The 22,745-nt window shown below is 38.3% G+C and overlaps 1 protein-coding gene across 3 annotated transcripts in view; it reads left to right on the forward strand.

The window, feature by feature from the left end:
• The window catches only part of rgs7bpa (regulator of G protein signaling 7 binding protein a), a 112,281-nt gene that overhangs the window by 50,426 nt on the left and 39,110 nt on the right, over positions 1 to 22,745 (forward strand). For all 3 annotated transcript variants that reach the window (XM_043689516.1, XM_043689522.1, XM_043689530.1), the window contains exon 3: positions 18,893 to 19,023. In XM_043689516.1, coding sequence (XP_043545451.1) covers positions 18,893 to 19,023 — 131 coding nt within the window. The remainder of the gene's footprint in view (positions 1 to 18,892; positions 19,024 to 22,745) is intronic.

A 22,745-nucleotide genomic window follows, 5' to 3' on the forward strand; every position in this document is an offset into this window, starting at 1 on the left:
TCAGATCATCGTCAGGTACTGAACCACTTCACTGAGAAGTGCATTTTTGATAACATCACAACCATTCACACTGCAAATTGAAGCCATTAGATAGGTTGTTAACCATAACTGTAACTACTTCCCTGTTAATACAATTAAAATAAATACTGGAATGGTGCCTGTTTTGTGATATTTTAGATTTCAAGGTAACATGGGAGAAGTTGATGTAGTTCTCTTTAGAGCAAAGAAGATTAAGCAAGGACTTGATGGAGTTGTTGAAGACAATGAATAAATAAAATGGATAGGGAAAAACTCTTCCCATAAGCTGAAGGCACAGGTACAACACACAGGTTTAAGGTATTAGGTGTGATTTCTAGGTATGGTTGAAAGGTGATTTTTTTTTTGTACATAGCCAGTGCAATGACTTGGAATTCACTGACTATGAAGGTGGTGAAATTAATTTCAGAAATAATTTGGATGGGCATTTAAGGGAAATAAATGTACAGGGACAAGAGGCGAAATGGGATTTATTGATTGAGAGATATCATGAACATTGGCTGAATGTCTTTCTTTTGAATTCTAATGACTCAATGAGATTTGCATGTAGAAAAGTTTTGTATCAGAATATACTGCCTCATAGTGGGTATTGCCAAATGCAACACACTTTTTTTTAAATATATAGATATTGTTTGTCACAAACAACTCTTGACATGGATGTCAAAACAATTTAAATGCATGAAATGAGTCGAACATCAGATCACTAGCTGCACCTAACATTCTATGAAATAGATTTAGATTAAATATCACAATCTATTTGCTAAGTTTAATAAGATGTTGACCATGTTTTCTCCAGCCAATGAAATTTAGGTTTTTGAGTTTAGGGAATTGAATATAGCATTTCTTCTCAGTATCCACGGAGAGGTTTGTGATTTTAATCCATTGCACCAGTTTTTATTTGGTAGGGTACAGGGATGGATTCATAAAGTCATAGAGTCCTACAGCATAGAGACAGGCCTTTTGGCTCAAACTGGTCCATGCCAGCCAAACTGTCCATCCACGCTAACCCCATTTCCCTGCACTTAGCCCATATCTTTCTAATCTTTTCCTATCCATGTATTTATCAAAATGCCTTTTAAATGTTGTTAATGTACCTGCTTTCACCACTTCCACTGATAGCTCATTCCATATGCGTACCACCTCTGTGTAAAAATCAGCAGTAGTCATTTAATATTTTTGCAACAATAGAGCACTACTCACTTTTTTTTGCCCTTCAAACCAGAATCATTAAATAATTCCCCCTATTCTGTTGAAATCGTATGGTGGTATCATTGACAAGAATTATTGAAGGTAATTTTTTGCACTCAATTATCCCCCAAAGAATCGAGTTTATCTATGTTTGTTTACGTTAAATATTTTGTTTATACTGAACTCCATTATTTCCTCCTAAATTGGAAAAATACATCCTATGATGCCCTACTTTTTATAATCACCCAAATGAATTAAAAATACCTGATTACAGTAATGTTTGACCTATGTAATTTCAGTTATTTTACATCTCTGTGCTGTGAATGATTGTACTAGCTGTAACATTTTCTTGAAGATTCAGAAGAATAGTTTATTAAGCAATTAGTTTATTTTTTTATTTTGTCTTTATTTCCCTAATGCACGTAGCTTAGCTTCAGTTACAAAGCAGCACTTAGCAGTAATACTCTGTTCTTCCTTTTGCTTATGCTTGCATTAGAGCTAATACCAGAGGCCGCCATGACTCGCTTCGTGAAAGTGAGTTGGAATTGCCTCACATGATGGTTCTAATGCAAGGGAGAGCAGAGAGCATTGCTACTGAGTGCTTCTTTGTATCTGAATGTAAGCTATACCCATTGTCTGAAGGGTGATTGAAGGCCCAGTTAGTGACAGTGCTGTCTATTTTAGTATGATGATGTATGGAGACTGTGAAATAACCTAAGTAATATCCTGTCATTTTGGATTCAAATATACTGGAGTTGCAAGTATTAGCCAACTGTCTATAAAAATAACAAATGTTTGAGAATATATTATGGACTGGTGAGCGATAGCTTTAATCCTAAAGGCTGTCTGGTATTTCCTACTGTATGCTTTCAGTTATGTGCAATATGCAGTGGAATAATTGAAAAATTCTTTCCAAATGGTCTTGTGTATAGCTCATTGAGGATGTTTCACTGCTCCCTGTCTCCATCACTCCCTCGTCCCTAAGTACACTTAGCCCAACTGTTCTCTAGAATATTTTATTTTCTGCTATCTTGCAAAAAATGGCAGATTCTGTTGGGTGATTGTATATAGTCAGTCTGTCAGAGTGATAATACATTATCTAGTTGAAATCCTGCCTAATTCCCACCATCCATGCTGATTGAAAATCTGTGATTCTTTACCCTCTATTGTTAAGTATCTTAGAGTTTCATAATGGATACAAGCTTTGTAATCCTTGTCTGGTGACTCAATGAAGCAGAAATCGTTTTATCTCTGATTCAAGTCTGAAACAGGTATCATATATGTAGAACGTCCCCAAGCAATCCAAAGTAGGTCTGAAATTAAGTCTTGGACCTCATTTAATATTTTGATTCAGCAGTACTTGTAGCTGCTAATGCAGTTAGTTTATTATTTGATAGCCACTTTGCAGGTAGTAGGTGAAGATGGACAGGTACTGATCTGAATGTTCTTCTTAGGCAACCACTTTGGATCCAAGATAACTTGCTTCTGCTCTAATTCAGTGGATTGTAAGATAGTTGATAGGTCCAACACATGATGTGCAGACTCTATCATATGCGGTGCAAGTTGTCCTTGAAGAGTTGAGTAGATGAAACATTTGCAGGTTTGTGTGGTCTCTCTAATGACTGCACCACTCATCTGTATGCTTTCGATAAAATATTTTTAATGTTTGGTGTCTTTTCCAATTAACATTTCCAATTTTGGTCAATCATAAGTTAGGGACTTCCCACAAGTCAGCGGGAATTGTTTATCTCTTTGAGAATGCCCTCAAGGCATCACTAAAGTGTTTCTACTATCTTCCTGAGATTGTCCCGCCATGACTACATTCCCATTTCAAGTAGAGCAGTTTCCTCAGGAATCTGGTGTCCATCTCATAAATGACGTGTCCTTCCTAGCACAGCTGGTGTTAAGCAATTAGTACCTTGATCCAGTGCACATTTGCTTGAGAGATGCCTTTGTTTTCACTGGACTTGGAAAATCATTGTGAAGGCATGCTTGGTGGCACTTCTCCAGTGCTTTGAGATGCCTGCTGTAAGTTGTGAAAGTCAAAGCAGCATGGAGATCATTGCCAACCAGTAAACCATGACCTTAATCTCAGGTTTGAAATCTTGATCCTCAAATATTTTTCTCTTCGGTCAAAGGTTGAGGTGGCAAATTGAAATAATGAAGTATTTGCCATCCATATCTGCGTTTAGTGAGAGATGTTTCTCAAGATAAGGGAAATGGTTCATGTCATAACCACTGAGGCTTTCCCTCATGACGTGTATGAATGTGAGTAGGTGTGTGTGGTGTATAGCGACATTTAACTTGCGAATGATTCAATTTTTTAAAAAACACAGTAGAAAAAATGTAATCTTAATGAATCAATCTTTATCATTTTTTTAAAAAGACACTGACCCCTTTCCCTCACTGGTTCTGCAGGCCCAACACTTGAAAACTGTATTCCTTTTCATCAAAACTGGAATGATTTCTGGGCACCTTACTTTGTAGTTCCCAATGTCACAGACAATGTCACATACTTTCACATTAGTTCAGCTGAGAATAGTGGATGAAGCCTCTTTTTATTCACTCATAGGATCTGGATGTTACTGGCTGGGCCAGCATTTACTGTCTATCCCATGTTGCTAGAGAAGGTGCAATCCATGTGCTGTTGAAAGACTCTCAATGTCTTCAGGGAAACAGTTCCAGAATTTTGACCCAATGACACTGAAGGAATAGCAATATATTTCCAAGACAGGACAGTGAATAGCTTGGAGGGAAACTTGCATGTGATGTGTCTATGTATCTGCTGCCCTTTTCCTTCAAGATCACATGGTCATGAGTTTTCAAAATGCTGTCGAAGCATAGAGGTGTAAGTGCAGTGAAGCATAATGCTGCAATGTATTAATAATAATATGACACCTAAAGGTTCACAGAGAATTGTTACTATGGCCTAACCAATGTCGTCTTCAGGTTTATTACTGCTTACCACTTGTCATTTTTTTTCTCCTATATATAATTGCACTTAAACTTCTATGGTTTTTTTTTCAGCAGACATGCTTTCAAAGACTTCTTGTTATGATCTGATTGGGAAATGCATTCTCCTGGGCTTGCTGCAAAACTTCATAATCTAATAAAAGCAAGCAATGTCCCCAATTAACCTATCAATTGGAATCAAGAAAACGCCAGCCAGGTTCCTGTACTTAATGAGGACTAGAGCTGAAAATGTGTTGCTGGAAAAGCGCAGCAGGTCAGGCAGCATCCAGGGAACAGGAGAATCGACGTTTCGGGCTAAAGCCCTGAAGAAGGACTTATGCCCGAAACGTCGATTCTCCTGTTCCCTGGATGCTGCCTGACCTGCTGCGCTTTTCCAGCAACACATTTTCAGCTCTGATCTCCAGCATCTGCAGACCTCACTTTCTCCTCCTTAATGAGGACTACTTTCATTACAAATCAGTAAATTCTAATCATCAGTAAACAGCAATGAATATCATCATCTAGCTCTATTGGTTAAAACTCTTGTCCCCTTTTTAACTCCTCCACACTGACAAACCAAAAAATTTGGGTTTGTGAATGGGGGGCGAAACTAGGAATCAGATCAGCAACATCAGTGTGCAAGGTTCACTGGGATGATCCTTTTGGCTTGTCAGGAAGCTCTGTTCTTCAGTAGCTTTTCTCCAGGTTCCTTCATGTCTTCACAGGATGCACAGGACGATTGGAACTCGAACTGTGATGTCTTAGTTACTGGTTAAGGGCAGCTGGTGGGTCAAAGGGACTGGCTTTCTTCAGGCTTCAGATATTTTATTGCACAGAGTAGGATAGACCAGCTGCCTTCAAGAGATTTGAAGGTTGCTAACTATCATTCACCTATACAAGTGGTTCAGCTACTCAGGAGTCAAGCAGAGTTGTCAGGCTGAAGACATTTGACATCCAAGATTCATCACATTTGCATAATCCAATCAATGACTTGTCACCAGCCAAATCTTATACACTCCCTGGTGCTGGATGGTCCTCAAGTACTACTTGAACAAAATGTAAATTCCTCACAAATGTGTTTTGCTAACTTGTGTTGAACACTGCAGTAATCCTTACACAATCCTTGGTTTTGAGCCAGCCCACTTTCTATTTAAATCTGCAATCATAAATACAGAAAATAAAATAATATGGGTTTTACACTGTATCTGCAGCTATAAACCTCTGACTCCAATGTGGATGGTACTGTATGGGATGTATTGTATTTTGCATTACATTTCCCACACTTTTAATTCACATTGATCAGCATTTGCCAACTTACCTGCGCAGTTTCCTAACCCCTGTTACCATTTCCTTTTATCACCAGCATTCTTCCTCACAGTTCAGTATGGCTCTTAATTCAAGTATTGTCAGTAAATTTTAAGATTCTTTCTAGATCATTTCCAAATATTTTACTGGAAATGTGCATATCTCTGATAATATAAAGCAATAAAAGATCTGGAAATAGTGAGATAGAAAATCAGCCATGATCATACTGATTGTGTGGAGCAGGCTGAAGTAGTCAAATGAACAAGTCCAGTTCCTACCTATCAAATTCCAGACTGATGCATCCATAGCTCTACTCTGTCAATGCCAGAAGCACTTGTTTATTCCTTTTTTTTGCATCCTATCATTCAACCATCTGTTTTCTGTTTTCCCAGGTTTCATATGTGAAGCCAATCAACAGTGACATCTGAAGGAGGTCTTGTGTGAGCAGAGAATGCAATTCAATTATCTCTCTCTGGGGATTAGTGTGTAAAGTTAAAGTGCAAGCAATTGGGGCTAGTATATTGAGATGGATAGAAAAATTGTTGGCAGATGGGAAACAAAATAGGAATGAATGTGTCTTTTGTGAATGTCAGGGGTACAGAAGGGATCAGTGCTAGGATGCCATCAATTCAAAATATAAAGTAATGATTTAGATGTAGGAGCTAAATATATTATCTCCAAAGTTGCAGATGACATAAAGCTGGGGTCGGGGGGAAAATTCTGGGATGATTCAGTGTGTAGTGGATAAGCTGATTGAATGGAAAATGCATGGCAGAGACAGTATAATGTGGATAAACACTTTGGTTATCCACTTTGGTAGCAAAAACTGATCTGTAGATTATTATGGATACAGCACTTGGAGGATCAAATGATATGGGGGAGAAACAGGAACAGGCTATTACGTTGGATGATGAGCCATGATCATAATGACTGACGAGACAGGCCTGAAGAGATGAATGGCCTATTATTTTTCCTATTTGCTATGTTTGTACATTTAAAGAATGTTTAAGCATTGAGGGTAAAGCAGGTAAAGGTTTGATTTTTGAGGCTCAATTACCAAACAAGACTTCACTGATCTCAGAAACATATATACTCTATTTACAGAGATCATTATCATATTACACACACTATTTGTCTGAGAATGTCTGTCTTTTGCTAGTACCTATTTCTAGCAAATGATGCAAGAAAGATGTATACAGTCAATGGGAGAAAGTAAGAAGTTGTTTATTTTTAGGCAGAATCAGCTGGATTCACATCACGTAAGGTATGTTGACAACAGAATCTCAATGATTCCCAAGGAACATCTACCTCTACTATATTGGATATATAATTAGTTACAGGAACAGCACTGAAAAGGTCAAACAGAGCTCCTAATATATTTCACAGCACCATATAATTTTAAACTTAGACTAAATATCAAAGACAAGAAAATCCACAACTCTTGAGCAAATCAGGAAACTCAACCATCATCTTGTACACAGCGAGAAATGTAAGGGCTTGGGACCAATACTGGGCACTCCCTAAGGTGGAGATCAAGATCCGCATCCCTCAGTTGGGACCTAGTAAAGTCTCTACAAGCTGGACCTGGACTCCAAAGAAAAGGCAAGAGGAAAACCAACATAACTGTCAAGATTATGTTTCTTTCTACTGCATTCCCAAAGGCTTTTGGGGAATACATTGGTTAGGCCATTGTTGGAATATTGCTTGCAATTCTGGTCTCCTTCCTATCGGAAAGATGTTGTGAAACTTGAAAGGGTTCAGAAAAGGTTTACAAGGATGTTGCCAGGGTTGGAGAGGGTGAACAGGGTGGGGCTGTTTTCCCTGGAGCGTCGGAGGCTGAGGGGTGACTTTTATAGAGGTTTACAAAATCATGAAGGGCATGGGTAGCGTAAATAGGCAAAGTCTTTTCCCTGAGGTGGCGGAGCCCAGAACTAGAGGGCATAGGTTTAGGGTGAGAGGGGAAAGATATAAAAGAGACCTACGGGGCAACTTTTCCACAGGGTGGTACGTGTATGGAATGAGCTGCCAGAGGATGTAATGGAGGCTGGTACAATTACAACATTTAAGAGGCATCTGGATGGGTGTATGAATAGGAAGGCTTTGGAGGGATATGGGCAGGGTGATGGCAGGTGGGACTAGATTGGGTTGGGATATCTGGTCAGCAGGGTCTGTTTCTGTGCTGTACATCTCTATGACTCTATATTAACTAAAATTTCCCAATAATTGGAAATGTATTTGTCAATTGATCTTAACAATGAACAATAGCAATATTAAATGTTTGAAAGCACCATTCAGTGCAAGTAAAAAGATATGAACTCATAATAAACATTTGATGCTTCCTGGAATTATTTCTGGTAATTAGATTGCATTGCAAAGTGCAAGAACAAATAAATGATTACCTGATGAATCGGTATTCAGCCATTAGTGACTCATTGTCATCACTGTCTTTTTGTCCTACAGTATAAATTATGGCTACTGCTCATTCACAACCCAACATAAGTAACATAGAATAATCATGCAGCATGTAACTGAAATGTTGCCAGCTCACTCTGGCATATTGCAGTAATGCAGTCTGAACAGCTAAATCATATTTAATTAGGCCAAGTACATTTTTGCTTTGTTGTATGTTCTTTGTTGAGGTGGTTTAGGATCGTAAAATGATGTCATGAGCCATATTTCCTCGTATAACCTATATCTCCACAGAGCTAAATTAATACTCCTGTTGTTACTCTGGAAAAGGAAAGGAATCCAATAATTCATAAGATATGTACATCAGCAGGCAATGAGCAATCATATGCAGAAATGTATTCTGTTGATCATACACTGGAGCATTACAATATGTAAATAGGGTATCATTTTGTACTTTACAAATAATTGTGTCTATCAATCTATTCTCTTCAACCACCGTATTAATGAAAATATTGTATTTTGATGAATAAAGCTACATCCATTTGTGCAGACAAGCAATATAGATATATTTCTAATGGTATATGGCTTTAAGAGCTGTACTTAGTCCTGTTTTTTTTTATATAGGTTGTGATCCATAGGTGCCAAGCTTCTATTCAAAGCCATTAAAGTAAACAGTTTATGAGATTTGGCTTTTGTTTAAAAGTTGGAAAATAGTAGTAGTATGAATGCGTGAGGGCAGGCTCCCACAGAACCAGGGTTTTAGTTTAGCTCTCAGTAGTTGTTGGGCTACTGAAGCTGCCATATATCTCTTCCCGCTATAGCAAAGCACTTGAGTGCTCTCTCTCGCTTTCTCTTGCTCTCACTCGCGCTCTCTCTCTCCCTCTCTCCCTTTTTGATTTCTTTGAGAAAGTGGCTAAACTAAAGCTGGTGACCATTTGGATATTGTTGACCCAAACAAAGTTGGCAAGTAAAGTAGTGAGGTATTTTGCATCACTATCAGAAGAAGTATCTGGGGAGTATGATGACATGAAAAAGCCATCTTAAGTGTATATGAACTAGTGCCAGAAGCCTACAGATGTTTTAGGAATCAAAGGAGGGAACCTGGTCAAAAGTACATAGAGTTTGAAAGGATCAATCAAAGTAACTTTGATAGGTGAATAAAAGCAGTGGAAGTAGATCAGACATATGATGCTCTTAAAAACACTTATTTTGAAGAAGTTCAAAAATTCACTTTCTGAAGTAGAGAATTCCTATGGAAAAGCAGAAATTAAAACTGCAAGATTAGCACTGGAACTGACAGGTGTTAATGAGTTAGTTTATCCATCAATGTTTGGCTTTAGATACGATTTCAATAGAAATTGGGGAGAAGAGAAATCCTCAGGTAATAAAGGGAAAAGAGATTTCATTGAAGATCGTAAAGATAATTTACCACAAGTGAAAAAAGCAATCCATGAGGGGGGGTGAAGAAAAGTAAAAACCCTCCGGTATTTTCACTGCAATACATTAGGACACATGAAATTGCAGGGTCGGTGTGTATGAAAAGCACTGGGAAGATGGGAGTAGTAAAATAAGATAAGCCTGTGGGATTTATTAAAGTAGTAAAGGAGATCCCAATGAAAGCTAAAAAGCTGCAAAAGAACGTACAAAATGGTCAGGAGTTGGTTAATGAGAAAGTACCAGATTTCTTTAAAGAATTTACCTGTGTAGGTAAGGTTACTCATGTGTACCAAGAGGAGTAGGGAAAAAAAGCAAAATTGAGATACAGGTGCCAGTCAGCGAGAGATGAGGAAGTATGTATTTTAGAAGGAATATTGCCAGAAAAGGTGGTAATATATGGAATTCATGGTGAGAAGAGCAGTGTTCCATTGTATAGAGTCAGATTCATGGTGAAGTCGTGGTAAGAGCAATAGAGAAATTCTCTGTTCCAGGAAAGACCGTTTATCCTCTGGAACAGTATAGCTGGATGCCAGGTGAAAAAGATGCCTATTGTGGTTGAAAAGCCAGTGGAAAATCAGGCAATTGAGATGTTACAGGAAGTATATCCTGTGATTTTATTTTTCCTAACTGTGTGGTAACAAGATGACAAAGCCAGAGGTTGAAACAGGTGGAGAAATCAAAGAATAAAGATAAGGAAGTTGAAGTTCAAATATCATAAGCTATGTTTGATCAAGTGGTTGAGAAAAGAACAAGAACAGGTGGAGGACAAAGTGGATATTTTTAGTTCTGAGAGGTAGGTGAGTTACAACAAAAAAATGAAAAAATAAAATAGTTGTATCAAACAGTATTCTCAGAAGAAGTGTCTGAACGTTATTAACGTAAAAATGAAGTCATGATGAGGAAATACAAACCATGACATATTCAAGCAGTTGAAAAATGAGCAGAAGTTCATCAGGTTGCATTACCAGCAGGTTATCAAAACGAGGTATTGTGGGTAGCACATAAGTAACCTAAGGCTATTTGGGGGTAAGGAAAAACTCAAGCAAAAGTACAAAAACATTTTTATTGGTCTGGACTGTATAGAGATGAATTTTGCCGGACATATTATACCTGTCACGTAATAGAAAACCTTTGACTGACTGTGATAAAAGCAGCACTATTAATACCTATTTCAATATTTTGAGGAATCTTTTATGAATTTTAACTGATTGCATAGGACCACTCCCTAAAACAAAAGGTGGGAATCAATATTTGTTGACAATAATGGATGTGTCTACTGGAGTTATGGAGGCCATTCCATTACACAATATCATGGTTAAAAAGATTGCAGAAGAGTTACTCATTTTTTTTTGCTATATGTGGACTACCCACAGAAATCCAATCAGAGTCAAATTTTTAATTCAAAATTATTCAAGACAATTTTGGATAGCTTAGGAAAAAATAATTTAAATCGACTGTATACGATCCAGAATTGCATGGAGATTAGAACATTGTCATCAAACTTTAAAGAGCATGTTGAGGGCTTATAGTCGAGACTGTCCAGAAGATTGGGATAAAGGAATTCCGTTTTTGCAATTAGGTTTGTACCAAATGAATCTACCAAATTCAATCCATTCAAATTAGTTTTCAGACACTAGGTGAGAGGGCCACTGAAATTAATTAAGGAAAAATTGGAAAATCAGAGACTACACATTTAGAAAGATTAAGTAGCGTGGGTGACTTGGCTAGACAGCATTTGAAAGTAGCACAGCATGTGATGAAATATGAAGCTGACAAGAAATCAAAAGTTGATAATAAAAATCGAAAACTTCAGATGCTGTAAATCGGGAACAAAACAGAAGTTACTGGAAAAGCTCAGTAGGTCCAGCAGCATCTGTGAAGAGAAATCCAAAGTTAGCATTTTGTGTCCAGTGATCCTCCCTCAGAACTGAAATGTTAACTCTGATTTCTCTTCAGAGATGCTGCCAGACCTGTTGATCAAAAATTCATAGTTTTGTTAGAGGAGATAAAGTGTTAGTGTTACTATCTGTGGTAGGTGATCTTTTTAAAAGCAAGGTTTAATGGGCATTATCAAATCAAAAGGAAATTGAGTGAATTATTTGATAAGAACATCAAATAGAAGGAAATCTCCGCATGTCATGTGAATATTCACAAACGTATTTTGATATGGAGAGAAAGCAAATGGAGAATGTGGTATTTGTTACAATTCAGAGTGAGGAACCAAAACTAAGTTTATTTGGATTTGATATTTCTCATTAGATTGGATAATGAAGAAGTTCTCAAAAATTGGGATAAAGTATTGAGTTACCTTCCAGAGGAAAATCAAAATGACCTGAAAGAGTTATTATAATCATATGGAGAGATGTATGGGGATAAGCTGGGAAATACTAATATGATTACACATAGTGTAGATATAGGAAATGAAATAACTCCAAGAGGCTGGTATCTCATCATCAAGTCATTTTTTTTTGCATTGGAAGTCTTTGAAACTGATCCAGCTCCCTCAGAACGAGCTCTCAGTGAGCAGAACCTCTGACGCTCCTGTTTATATCTGTCAGCCAGGGCTCCCTGATTGGGGCTGTTAACCTGGTACAATCGGGGAACTCGTATGAGGTCCACCTGGCTGACCTCATTACAATCACTGCAAGAAATACTATTCCAATTCAGCAAAATCTTTATAGACTTAACCCTCCAATTGGCACAGGTTGAAAAAAGATTGCTGGTCTGGAGGGAAGGTCTTAAGAGGAAAGGCTGAGAGATTTGGGTCTGTTCTCATTGGAAAGAAGAAAGCTAAGCGGAGATTTGATAGAGACATACAAGATTATCATAGGATTAGGTAGGATAGACAGTGAAAGTCTTTTTCCTCGGATGATGACGTCAGTTTATACTGGGGGCATAGCTACAAATTGAGGGATGATCGGTTTAAGACAGATGTCAGAGGCAGGTTCTTTACTCATACAATGGTAAGGGCGTGGAATGCCGTGCCTGCCAATGTAGTTAACTCAGCCACATTAGGGAGATTTAAACAATCTTTGGATAAGCACATGGATGATGATGGGATAGTGTAGGAGGATGGGCTTCGATAAGGACACAGATCGGCGCAACATCGAGGACCGAAGGGCCTGTTCTGCACTGTTGTTCTATGTTCTATGCTCAAAGACAATATAATCAAAGTGAGTTTCAATGAATGGATCTCATCAATACTGATGGTGCCAAAACCAGATTGTACCAGAAGGTAGGACAAAGAACTTGTATTTCTAAGTTGGACTTACTCAAAGTATACTAGCGAGTACCTTTATCCAAGAGAACAAAGGAAATTTTGGCTTTCGTGACACCGAATAGACTTTACCAATTTAAAGTTATGCTGGTTTAGAGGGATATGGGCCAAATGCTGGCAAATGGGACTAGATCAGTTTAGGATATCTGGTTGGTGCAGATGAGTTGAACTAAAGGATCTATTTCGATGTTGTATAACCCTAGACTCTATTTATATTCAAATTCTTTATTCAATAATCGTACCAGCATGCAAAGTGTTTACTTAATTGTATGCATGTAGAAATCCATGTATTTTACTTTGATATGCAGTTTGTGCCTTTATTTCATAACAAAGTGTTTATACTGATCTCACTCTACATGGAAGTATGAATGACTCATCCATTAGCGTCTATATTACTAACACTCAGTCTAAATATCTGCTACCCCAACAGACACACATCATAAGAGCAGATGCTGACCCATCAAGGGCATCCAGTGGTGATTCCACCCAAGTTGATCACTTAATTAAAGTGAGCAATTGCCCATGCCAGGAAAGGCACACCTTGACCATCCATCTGCTTCAGAAGGCTGTAAACAATGTGTGTCAGTTCCAAAGAGGTGGCCCCATATAGTACAATGATACCCAGTCTGCTGATTGGGGCAGGGGGTCTGTGAGAGGGAGGCAGTTCACCTACCTGCCAAGTCCTGGATTGTGGCTGAGGCCCTTAAGGATATATAACAAGTAGTCTGGAGAACTGTGGCATTTGGTATATCATTAGACTGATAGGAAGTCCAGAATAATTTGGTATTATAAACTATATCATAATTTGTATCAGTATTTGGTTCTCTTGGAATATATGTGGACTTGTTGGCCCGAAGTAATCTAATAGCCTCAGTAATATTTCCTATTCAACAGTAGAATGATAACCTCAGAGGCATTGCAAATGTGATTCACTCTAGACTGAAAAATGTCAAGCTCATAAAAGTTGTTGACCATGATCACCTTCACAGCCACTGAAAATTCTAATCTTGCCCAGCTCTGAGTTTACAATTGTAGCTACAACTGGTAATAAATTTAATTGAGAATTTTTCAGTGAGTCCACTGTTCCTTGGACAGTGAACAAATATGACTTCTTCCCCCTCCTCCTCCGTCCTCTTCCATCTGCTTATCCTGCTCTGCATTCATTTATGTAATGCCTTAAATCAGGTCATCCGTTTGATACTTTATCCTAAACAAAAACAGAAATTGCTGGAAAAGCTCATCACTGAGCTTTTCCAGCAGTTTCTGTTTTTGTTTCTGATTTACAGCATCCACAATTCTATCTGTTTTTATTAGGTACTTTATCCTACCCTGGTTATGCAAGTGTTCATATCCTGCTCTGCATGGGACATCTTCAGATGCATGCCAGCGATGTCATGATATTTATTTTGGTGAGCTAAAAACAAAGCCATTCACACACATCCGGAGCGGTGGTTGTCTAGGTCAATTATTTGTAGACTGGGCATCTGATTATGAACCAACACCTCAGTGACTTGTCCTGAGGTATGTACAGATGTGTGTATATGTAATCTTATTTATCAGAAGATTTTGTGGACCCATTAAAAGATATTTTGAATATTTTTGCAGAAGACCGTTTAGTCACTCATAGCACAGAACTTGTGTATTGATATTTTTAAAAAGCGCACGTTTTGTTGAAGCTTTTCATCTTGCACTCATCAGGACAATTTGTAAGACTACCAAGTTGGAAGGGCAAGTCAACATTTACAATGTATGAGTGAAGACTGTTGATTCAGTGACATTTGGACTCTAGTAGAAGTATTGGCATGTGGAATGCACCAATTAGTTATGATTGACAGTTAACTTCCAGACTGTGTTTAAATTTTAAAATCAGTAAATTGACATTGATGCATCATCCTGAGAAATGAATGAGCAAACAGCTGTCACCTCTTTTATTGAATTGAATTGAATTGAAACAATCTAAAATATATTTAGATTAGAGTGTGGTGCTTGAAAAGCACAGCTGGTCAGGCAGTATATGAGGAGCAGGAAATTCAAAATTTGGTGTAACCAGTGGAAAAATGGGACTGTAAAGGGAAACAGTGCACTCTGACCTCATGTTTGGAATTCATCCAAAATTGAATCCATAGGTCATGAAGCTGGAGTAATAACTTAAGAAGAACACCACTACAGGTTTCTTGTACATTTGGATAAAATTCACACTAACCAAAAGATTTAGTTTTGAAGCAAATATCATGGATTGGGATAAATTTTAATACTTTGAATATATTACCCACTGATAAACTGAGAAGTGTGGCTGGGCAGTTGAATATTGAGTTTAAATCAAATATGAAGAGACAAGTAATTATACAACTAGTGACCAACAATCTGGGTATCAAATTAGGAAAGAGGGAAGTATAGAACTACAAGTGACAAAACAACGCTGGCAAAGATTCAGACAGAATACAGGAGACAACAATTCGACTTTAAAAGAGGGAAAAAAGACGAGAAAAGAGAAACAGCATTTCAGAGAGGAAGGGAGAGTAAAAAGGGAAGGAGCATTTCTGAGGTAAAGAAGAGGAATTGCAAAGAATAGAGAAAGTTAGTGAGAAAAGGCAGCTCAAAGGGATAATGAAAAGAGGCAGGGAAATCAAAGGAGAGAGAAAGTATTCCAATCAAAAAGATTAAAACTAAGAGGGGAAGATTTGCTGAAATTCAAGTAAGATACTCATGTTGACAGATGTGCAACAACTCAGGGCCAAGTGTCACGTTATTTAAATTTGCCCAAGTAATCCTGAAGTTTGAAGAGAGAGACATTGGAAAATTTTTCATTGAATTCACCAATTTTTTTTAAGCAATGAAGTGTCCCATAGAATAGCCTGACTGGCAAACCTCTTGAGGTTCATATCTTGCCTTCTGGGAAGGCATCGGCAGACTGAGATACCCAAAAAGATGTTTGAGTTAACGCCTGAGATTTACAGGCAGAAATTTCAATACCTCCAGAAACAGCTTGGGCAGACCGATATAAAGTTTGAAAGGGTAAAACAACTGACCTTGGATCATTATGTAGCACTTCAAGTAGACACCATGTAGAAGAACCTCAGGGAGTTAGGTTCTTTGCGAAATGTAAAAATTCACTCCTTCCCTTAGTAAGAACCCATCGAGAAAATCAAAGTTTCTAGCAGCCAAAGTGCTTGTCGTCTTTTCAATCGTGTCTACAAGCCTTGCACCAAAAGAAATACTCTTTCCGTTGCCCCTAAACAAACCAAGAAGGATATAAAGTGGAAGCATGATGGATGCAAGATTGGCTAACTAATTGTTGGGACAGAGTTGGGATAAGGGAGCCATTTTCAGGATGGTAACCTGAAACTTGGAGTTACAAAGGGATCAGTGTTGGGGCCACAATTATTTACAGTATATTAATTATTTGGATGAGGTAAATGAATGTTTTCTAGCCAAGTTAGTGGATGACAGAAATAAATAGGAAGATGTGGACGACACAAACAGTCTCTAGTGGGATAGAGATGGATTAAGTGAGTAGGCAAAAACTTAGCAGATGGAATATGATGTGGGGAAATGAATTTATGCACTTTGGCAAGAGGAATAGAAGAGCTGAATATTATTTAAATGGAGAAAGATTGCAGAAAGCTGCAGACCAGAGACATTTGGAAGTCCTCCTGTATTAAATACAAAAAGCTAAAATATACATTCAGCAGGTATTAGGGAAGGCCAATGGAATGTTAGCCTTCATTTCAAAGGGAATGAATATAAAAAAGTCAAACCATAGCTAGAAAAACGTGAACAGTTTTGGACACCTTGTCTCAGTAAAGATATATTGGCACTGAAGGCAGTCCAGAGAATTTCACTAGTTTGAACCTGGTTATGGTGGGAATGTCTGAAAAGAGGAAAGGTTGAATAGATTGGCTCTGTACTCATTGGAGTTTAAAAGCATGAGAGGCAGCTGCATTGAAACATGCAAGATTCTTAGGGAACTTGATAGGGCAGATGTGGAATGATTGTTTCCCCTTTCAGGAACATCCAAGACTAGAGGACCTGTTCCCCTGTTCAATATGATAATGGCTGATGCTTCATCTCGATGCCATAATCCTACTTTCCCTCTTGTTCCTCAAATATCAAAATATTTATCACTCTCTTTCCTGAATATATTCAATGGCTTGCTCTCCATAGCTTTCTGCAATAGAGAATTCCACAGGTTCACTATCCTTTTGAGTGAAGAAGCATTTCCTCATCTTAGTTCTAAATACTCTACTCCGTATCTTGGGACTGTGGTTCCAGACTTTCCAACTCAAGGAAATTCTTCCTCCATCTAGTTTGTTCAGCCCTGTTAGAATTTTGGATGTTTGAATCAGACTGCTGCTTATCCATCTAAACTCTAGCAAATCCAGGCCCAGTTGAACCAATGTCTTCTCATTAGATTGTTCAGCCCAGGTGTCAGCCTAGTGAATGTTTGGTGCACTTCCGTTATGGCTAGCATGTCCTTTCTTACGTACGGAGACAACAACTGCACGCAATACTCCAGCTGTAGTTTCAGCAAGACCCTGTATAACTGCAGTAAGACATGTCTACTTTTGAACTCAAAACCTCTGACAAGATACCTCTGCCTTTCTAATTGCTTACTGCAGCTATCTGACTATTTGACTGGTCTACGAGGACCACCCAAACCTTTTTGTACATCTACGCTTACCAATATATCACCATTTTAAATAAGACTCTTTCTTTCTGGTTTTCTCAAATGTATGTCATTTCATATTTATCCATGTTGTGTTGTACAGCATCTGCCATGGATTTGCCCACTCATTCAACTTGTCTAAATCACCTTGAAGCCTCCTCTTCCCAGTACCATTATCATCAGGAAACTGGGAAATTTTAAATTTGGTTCCCTCATCCAGGTCATTATATATATATATACCGCTCCAGAACCCATCAAAGCTGCCTTCCTACTGAAGAGCTGTCTTTATCAGCTTGTTTTGAATGAAAGCTAAATAAAACTGAGAAAAGAAAAATGGGGAGTAAAGGAAAAAGAAAAAGTGGACGAAGAAGACAAGCCCAAGCACAGGAACCCGTACACTGCCGCTATCTTGAGAACCCCATGTGGTTCACTGGCAATAACCTTTGCAACATTGAGAAATCTGTTTTGGTATTAACCTGTTTTTTTGTTATTGGTGAAAGAATCTGGCTGACCTGTTCTTAGTTTGAGACCTATACCATCACTGAATTTCCCCTTTTCCTTGGGTTACCATTGACCAGAAACTGAACTGGACTAACCATATAAATATTGTGGCTACAGAGCAGAGGCTAGGAATACTGCAGTGAGTAACTCATTTCCTGACTCCCCAAAGCCTGTTCTTCTACAAGGCACAAGTCAGAATTATGTTTAAATCTTTCCCACTTGCTGAGAATGTGGGCAGTTCCAACAACAATTAAGAAATTCAATGACATCCAGAGCAAAGTAGCCTGCTTGATTAATACCATATTGACAAACATTCACTCTTTCCACTATTGATGCTCAATAAGTAGAAGTAGTGTATACCATCTACAAATGCATTGCAGAAATTCACCAAAGGTCCTTAGACAGCATCTTCCAAACCCAGGACCACTACCATATAGAAGGACAAGAAGAGCAAATGCATGGGAACACCACCAAAGACAAGGTTCCCTCCAAGCCGCTCACCACTTTGACTTGGAAATATATCACCATACCTTTAGTGTTGTTGGAACAAAATCCTGGAATCCACGCCACCCACCCCACCACCCCAACTGCATCCACTGAGTAAATTAAATAAGAATTGACCATTTCACCAACCTACTGAAATTGGCATGAAACTAGAAAGGGAAACTGCATCCCTTTAGCCTCAATCTTAACAGAAATCCAGAAGTAGTATTTATAATGTCAATATTTTAAGTATTATACATGGACAGCTCTTTATTTGACAGTTATAAAATAATTGCTACTTTGTGTTATCAATTCATATTTCATTGCTATGAGACAATGGAGAGATGCCCAGGGTGTAAAATATTGTTCTTTTAAAATTGGCTGCTGTGAAGCTCACAAATTATATCTCCCCAAAAGCAGATTTTAGCAAGTTATAGTTGTGCCTCTGTAAGACATTGTAAAACTGCAGTAATACTAGACCCATATTTCTTTGAAAATGATTTATTTTGAACTACAGTAAAAACAAAGAAATGTTAGACATCCCGTTTTTCTCATTGCAATGATTTCGAATGAAATGAATTTTTAAAACATTTTTGAAATTAAAATTTATTAACGTTAATTGTTGATATGTTCTTCAGCGCTGAAGATGGGGAAATCCATCCAGAAATTTGCAGGCTTTACATCCAGCTTCAGTGCTGTCTGGAGATGTACACAACAGAAATGCTGAAATCAGTCTGTCTACTAGGGTCCCTTCAGCTTCATCGGAAAGGTATTATCACTTTAACAAAACACAAAGTCTTATTGTCATTTGGATAAATAAAATTGTAAGAGTGGATGTCCTTGGTATATGATGTAGTCATTCGAATTATTGTGAATCTCTAAACTGCTTGGATTATTTAATACCCACTTACAAAGTCCCTACCTCATCTATTGTGATGGAAATGGCAGGGACGTAGGATGGTGGAGAGAGCAGAGTATGAGTTGAGAATATGAAAAAAACAGCACTGAGATAATACATTGCATACAAATGAGAAGGCATGTAAGATGAAGTACCTCAACATAGGTTTTAAGAACAGTGGATAAGCGAGAATGTAGAAGTAGTTGCCAGCAATGAAATGTTATAAAGCATGAGAAGGTAAAAGTTTATCTCTCAGAATCCAAAGTTATGATGTGTGATATTCCACAAGGGACCATTTCAGGGAGCTTCACATTTAGACTATTTGCAATAATTAAGAAAGCAGAGGACACTGAATTCTTCTTCTTCAGAGCTGTGAATTCTTCAAGGTTACCAAAAGTGAAGAAAAGCAAAATATACATTTTGTTCATCCTGTTTGGTAAAGAGAGAACACATTTAAGATATTCCCAAAAGTATCTCTTTTAATTAAAAAAATATGCTTGTTCAGTTTGAGTGTGCTGCCATTAAGTTGTATTTGTCCTGCATGTCCCAGAATTATTCTTTCAAAAGTGTTATATTTGTCTTTTATGAATGATTCATAAGCAGCTTTTTTGTAATGCATTTGTTTCAATACTTCCCTTTTGGAATTTTTATTTTTTAACTTATAAATTGGGTTCATAGTCGAAAGCATAATTATGTTCCTGATCACATTAAACTTAATGGTTCTACAGTTAATATCACTTGGGGCATCATAACTTCTATTTTTTTTTTGTACATTAACTGGGTCATTTCTGAATGCCAACTCAAGGTGATCACAATCTCTTGTGGATTTCCTTATGCACCGAGTTGTGAAGCAGTTGCACATTAAACTTACAAACTCTGACTTAAAGTCACTTGAGTTTTACTAATTTATATTGGGTTAATTGAAGTCTTCCTTTGAAATAACTTCTCTTTATCACATATGCTTCTTGTGTCTTCAAATAGCAAACTGTCCTCCTTGTGTTGCACTGGTGGTCTGCAGCAGTACCTTCTGTCTCTGGATCTTTAGCTTCACTGGATCAACTCATGAGGTCATCTGAGGCTTGCGCACTCATTGTAAATACTGGAGTGTTATATCCCTACATAGAACACACTATCCCTCAAACTCACTCAAAATAGAACCTCCTAAATAACCATCAGTACTTCGATACTGGAAATAGGAGACATAAAGTTAAAGCTTTCTGTCTTGAGTTCATCAAAAGGGATTGCAGGTAACTAAACTTGGAAAGAACATATCAACTTGTACAGCATGAGCAGACCGTGCTAATTGCTTCGATCATTGGCCGCATGGAGATGTTGCAGAAACTGTTAGTCCTCAACTTTATTGAGGTACTTCTATTTCAAACTTCCTTTCCTCTCTGAAGTCCTTAGATGTGTTGTTCTGTACCAAAGCTATACTCATCTTCCCCAGAAATCCATGTTAGAATCACTCCGCTCAGATTTTCACCCCTGCCTCAATACAGGAAAACTCTCTTCTCACAATTACGAATTATATCCTAATTGGTGACAAAGGAAAATAGAGTTCTGAAGAAGTGTTGCTGACCTGGAACGTTAACGTTTTGCTTTCTCTCTACAGATATTGTCAGACCTGCTGAGTTTCTGTTTTTGTTGTAAATGGTTTTTCCTTGTCCTCATTAACCTGTCTACAGCCTCTTGCATGGTTGACTGCACCATCCTTCTCCAATGCCTTCTCCATAATCATCCAGTTGGGTGAGACTGCAACTCACCTGAATCCATTTTTATGTAATCATAAACAGAGCATCATATGCATTGTTTTCTTCTCCAGTTCTTGAATCGTTATCGCTGATGTCCCCAAGGATCTATCCATGGCTTCCTCATTTTTCATCATCATGCTGCCTCTTGACAATATTGTCTAAGTACATAGCATTAATTTCCACTGCAGACAGGCTTACCAGATCTACCTTACCTGAATCCTTCTCTTGACCATCCAGCTGTCATTAAATTGTGAGTCTGCTTATCTGGCATCAGGTACTAGGTAAATCTCTTAGTTTCAGTTTTGTCAATATTTAAAAATATTGGATGGAATTTCCTCCTCCTGGATATGATTGGATGGGAAATATGGCATGGGATATATCAAGAAAGGTGGGAAAATTATGGAGAGAAGTACAAAATCAGACATTGCAAAAATGTTTGCAATTTTACCCTTAAGCTTGAAATAGCAATTTCTGAATTTCACCTTGATGGTGATCACTATATTTTCTTGCACTTTCATGACATTAATAGCCCATCTCAACTTACTTGTATTCCACTTTCAATACTCCTCTCCTTCCCTGTGAAGCTAGTCAGCACAAATTTCTATGTGCAGATCAGAGTTGTTACCTGGCAGCTGCAGCTTACTGACTACTCGTTCCAAACATCATACAACTGTTTCTTCAGTGCACTGTCCCTCATTCTGCATGGATGCCTTTTCAACCCCACATCCATTTTGATCAGGATTGATAAACCACCATTCTCACCACATCATTATACCTGATCTCGAACCAACTCGCACATAATTTCAACCTTTCAATATTGTACTTTGTATGTCAGGAACACCATATAACTTAAATATTTCTGCTGGGGTGCTTTGCATGCAGACACACACACACACACGCACACGCACACCTCCTGCCTCCCTAGCGGTCGCCCATGCTATACCGGGAAGCTGCCAGACTCACTCGCATTGCGTTATAGCCGTTAGGGTCTGCAATGCTCAGTTACACGCTGCCAGCTCTGTGGCTTGAATGACTTTATATAGAGAGAGAGAGGCACAGCCATTTTGTCACATCAGGGGATCAATATGCTGTTGCATGACACCAGACTGTGATCATGTCACACCTACAGCGTGTACCAGCACAGCAAACATATTAACCATGTCTGGAAAGAAAATCACAATATGTAAGTGTCAGTGTTGGACTGGGGTGGACAAAGTCAGGATTTCACCTAATGAAGGAGTGGTATTGCAAAAGCTTGTGATTTCAATTAAACCTGTTGGACTATAACCTGGTGTTGTGTGACTTCTGACTATGGAAAGGAAAGGGTTGCAGTCCTTCATGGGGTCAGTGAGGACTACAGTCAATCAGAAGGAGCAATATAATTCCATTCCGAGGATTCGGCCATGGTCATTCAAGAACCTCGTCCCAGACCCCTGGGATCCATGCTCTCGCAATCTGGGCTTTGGGCCACAGTAAGTACTGCACATCAAACAGCACTTGAGTCGGTCAGTTCAAGGGCCATGGAGACACCAGTTCAGATAGTATGCCAGCTTTTCTTATAATGAAATGAAGGGAGAGATTGAGCGTGTAGGAAGGGATGGAAGAGAAGTTAGTGGTATTGGAGAAACAGGAGAGTTGGTGGATATTGCCAGTGAATGATTGTGAAGGACGTCCAGCTGTGATAAGGATTCATTGTCTTGAAGGTTGATGTGGGTGAGAGATGTTGAGTGTTGATGCATATAATAAGGTTTTTAGTCAATAACTGTGTCTGATCATGTACTTCCCAGCAGTGATCAGTAGGAAAAGAGACTACCCTCCTTTCCATCACCTTGCCTATCAGCA

The sequence above is a fragment of the Chiloscyllium plagiosum genome, chromosome 1 (assembly GCF_004010195.1).
Source record: "Chiloscyllium plagiosum isolate BGI_BamShark_2017 chromosome 1, ASM401019v2, whole genome shotgun sequence".
NCBI classification, from domain to species: Eukaryota; Metazoa; Chordata; class Chondrichthyes; order Orectolobiformes; family Hemiscylliidae; genus Chiloscyllium; species Chiloscyllium plagiosum.